Here is a 3,821-nt window from a genome sequence, read left to right on the forward strand (position 1 = left end):
ACGAGATTATGCAATACGCTTTATTATATGATATTCTGCCATCATAATATTTAAACTGATAAACAGCATGACAAAGAATTAATATTCATGGAAAAAAAAAACCATTTTGACACCAGTAACATCACATACAACGTTCTAAACCATAAGTAATTAACCTTACGCTGTGTGCTTTCAACCGTCGTGTTTCATTTGCAACGCCACCTACTTTAAATGCAAGTTAGTGTAAATGACTATACCACGATTTTTTATTACATATTCCCGTCTCGGTAAGGGTAATTTATACAAAAAGATGAGGGTTGGTTGTAATTCATTAACGTTTGTAATTACCTGCTTTGCCTGTGTCTACGTACTTTAAACTTAATTAGAGACCATAAATGGTCACACAGCACAACTTGTTATGGTTGTTTGGCTATTTTAGTTGCTGCTAAGTACGTTCCCTTTAATAAGGACTTTTTGTCTGTTGCAGCTAATGCAAAATATTGTTTTACAATCGAGAAACACACACACAACGAATTTTGTGGAGTAGACATGATATATTCTTTTTCCCTAGGACGTATTCATATGCACTTTGGTATAGAAATATAAGAAAAAGGTTTGGGTTTTTGATTTAATCCCATTAGATGACAGAATTATCATAAGCTTAACTTATAGTTTTCATCAGGTAGAACAGTTTGGGGGAATTATTCTAATTAACACAAGTCCTATATTAAAAGTAGTTATTAGCTTCTTTAATTCTTACGTCTCAACGTTCTCTGTTATTACCAATAAGCCTGAGAAAAGGAAACTAATGCCCTATATTAATATGAGTCACTAAATAAATAATAAAACGCGTGAGGTTATTTAATATTCTGTACAGAAAATGACTAGTTTCTAATGGGCTTAAGTTAATTTAAATATATAAATAACCTATACTATAATTACAGCTTACATTAAATTTAGATATTAGTAGTTTGTAAATCATTTTGATTGTATTTAAAGCATCCTAAAAATGATCGTATCATATAGATATTAGTTACATGGAGCAAACACTCAATGTTTTTTCACAAATAGTTTATGCGTGTTACACTAGATGGCGATGCACAACAGGTGACATAGATGTTTCTATAATACGTATTTTGCCACGAGTAACGGCATGGTACCTAGAAAGAAAGGAAATTATATTATTAGATATATATATAATGATTCTTACAAAATGAAGATATCTATTTTTATCTTAACTTGTTTAAAAAAAGAACCTATCCATAACACCTTTCAATCCTCAATATGTTTAACAGAGGAAATATTCGTAACTCTATAATTTTTGTTCATTTTCAGTATAATGCAAAATGCCAACGATAAAATGATTAATGCGTCAATACTATTAACAGCGATTACGAATTTAATGAGAGTTTCCGTTTCTCATTAGTTGAAAATCTGAAGTAAATCTTTACGTATTCTTTTGTAGAGTCACTTTGTTAGTCCTACAAGACCTTCTCTACAAGTGTCACTCTCATCTAGGCAGTTGCTGCCCATTTCACCTTTGTTTGTAAATCTCTACGTATTGTTTTGTTAAGTCACTTTGTATGTTAGTCCTACAAGACCTTCTCTACAAGTGTCACTCTCATCTAGGCAGTTGCTGCCCATTTCACCTTTGTTTGTAAATCTCTACGTATTGTTTTGTAGAGTCACTTTGTATGTTAGTCCTCCAAGACCTTCTCTACAAGTGTCACTCTCATCTAGGCAGTTGCTACCCATTTCACCTTTGTTTGTAAATCTCTACGTATTGTTTTGTAGAGTAACTTTGTATGTTAGTCCTCCAAGACCTTCACTACAAGTGTCACTCTCATCTAGGCAGTTGCTACCCATTTCACCTTTGTTTTATAAATTTTCACACTTTATTTGTTAAAAAAAAAAAAAAAAGATCTATGATTACTAGAACATAACTTATGATAAGAAAAATTCACGATATTTTCAATAAAACGTAATCATTGTGAATAAATTAATGTATTTACTGACATATAATTTGGTTATATACAGACAATGACGAGAAAGGAACTTTGAAAAGTTGTTATTTTAGTCAGAACGTTCTTTACGTAGTTTTTTCGCGTGACGAGTAGTAAGTAGGAAGCACGTGACCGACAGGAAACAGCTTGGCCTATAATGTTAGGTAAGCGCTGTGTGACGAAAACGACAATATACGTTAAGAGGGGAAAAAGGGCAGATTTTTTTTCGTTGTTGTTACATAGATATGAGACAGAGTCAGGTTCTTTTGAAAGTCAAGTTATGACCTTATACCGATTTTCTTATTCCTGAATTAAAACAAAAAAGACACTGGATCAAAATGAGCCCTAACGAATAAATTCAGAATAAATAGAACGATGACATCACCTTTATCAGTGGTGCACTGTATTGTTTTTATTAGAAAATTCCTTGTACACAACAAGACAACTGACTAATCCTTTCACTGCGAAGTCACAAAATGCTATACAGGGAGTGTATTTATTTTACAAAATAAACTCGTATAAAATATATTGATTCAAAAAATAAAACCTACTTACATATAGGTAACTCTGAACTTACCGTGAAATAATCTCTTCGCTACGTACACCTTCTCACTAACCACACTAAACACACCAGGAAAGGAATCCAAAAACTTCCTATTCTAGGAGCGCCAGCTGGTGAACCATCACCTAAACAAAAATAACAATTTTCTGTTGGTATAATCGGAAAAGTCTTTGATAAACTTAATGGAAATTTCATTGCATAAAAAAAGAAACAATGTCTTCTTTATACGTCATTATTTCTGTGTTACAAGACTTTCTGTTCAGTAAACTTCTCGTACTTTCTTTTATAAAAATAAGCATTGAATATCTGTTTTTATATTTATTCTGTAAGATAATTAGCAACGGAGAAATTACAACGTATTTCAGAGAAAAGGCAAAAACGACAGTGTAAAGTAAGAATGTAATATGCTTGAGCTAAAGATACTTTGGCGTGACCAAAGGTGAAATTGGGATATTATAAATACACGAGCTAAGGTTAATAATGATTAATAGAAAGAGTATTAATATTCGCCGACCAAACGTTTTCTATTTATAAACATGATATTTTACGATAATGGAAAGGCAGTTATTGAGTTTTCAAAAGCAGCCCATTCCTTTGCATATTACTTCTATTCTAATTGTTTTAAAAGTCAGTAGAACACTAAACACCTTAAAGTGTGCAAAAGCACATATACTTGACTCAGAGCAACCTAAGCTTCAATTTCACAACAAGGGTGAGAAATGACACGTGGAAAACAAAACTATGATAATATTCTGCAAAGTAAGTCTTTGCGTGTGGTCAAAAGATAGTTTTTTTTTATTATAATATGTCTTACCATAACCTACTTTTATGTCAAGTTTCTTTGATACTATCTGTCTCGTATACGCATTAAAATTTTTGTCAAACGATCTTCCTTAGTTTTATTTTTTCGGTAGTACTTCGTGCTTAAAAGTCCAAATAGTTCCCGAACCACCCCATTAGTTTCGGAAGCTATCAAATAGTTTATTTTAAACATCTCGTAGTTCACGATTTAATATCACCAGCCACGAAATCTATATCAAGGGTTTCCAAACTGGAGATGTAGGAATGCGTTCATGGAGGCCGTAGCAAATATACGAAATTCACAGCAGTGTTATCTATACAGGCTCATTTGGTGAAGCCCTTAGTCAGGATGCATAGAGTTTGGGAGCCTTTGATATCAGGAAACAAGGGAAGAGATTCTACTCATTCGTTCAATATTTGTTTGTTTTTGAATTTCGCGCAAAGCTACACGAGGGCTGTCTGCGCTAGCCGTCCCT

The 3,821-nt window shown here is 32.8% G+C and overlaps 1 protein-coding gene across 1 annotated transcript in view; it reads right to left on the bottom strand.

Annotated features, from left to right (window-relative positions):
* Positions 1-911: 911 nt before the first annotated feature.
* The window catches only part of LOC106473656, an 82,527-nt gene continuing 79,617 nt past the window's right edge, over positions 912-3,821 (bottom strand). Inside the window, exons 5-6 of the mRNA XM_013934339.2 lie at positions 2,560-2,669; positions 912-1,139 (exon numbers count right to left, since the gene is read on the bottom strand). Of these exons, the coding sequence (XP_013789793.1) occupies positions 2,578-2,669 (92 nt within the window). The 3' untranslated portion in view covers positions 912-1,139; positions 2,560-2,577. The remainder of the gene's footprint in view (positions 1,140-2,559; positions 2,670-3,821) is intronic.

Source organism: Limulus polyphemus, unplaced genomic scaffold (genome assembly GCF_000517525.1).
Source record: "Limulus polyphemus unplaced genomic scaffold, Limulus_polyphemus-2.1.2 Scaffold132, whole genome shotgun sequence".
NCBI lineage: Eukaryota > Metazoa > Arthropoda > Merostomata > Xiphosura > Limulidae > Limulus > Limulus polyphemus.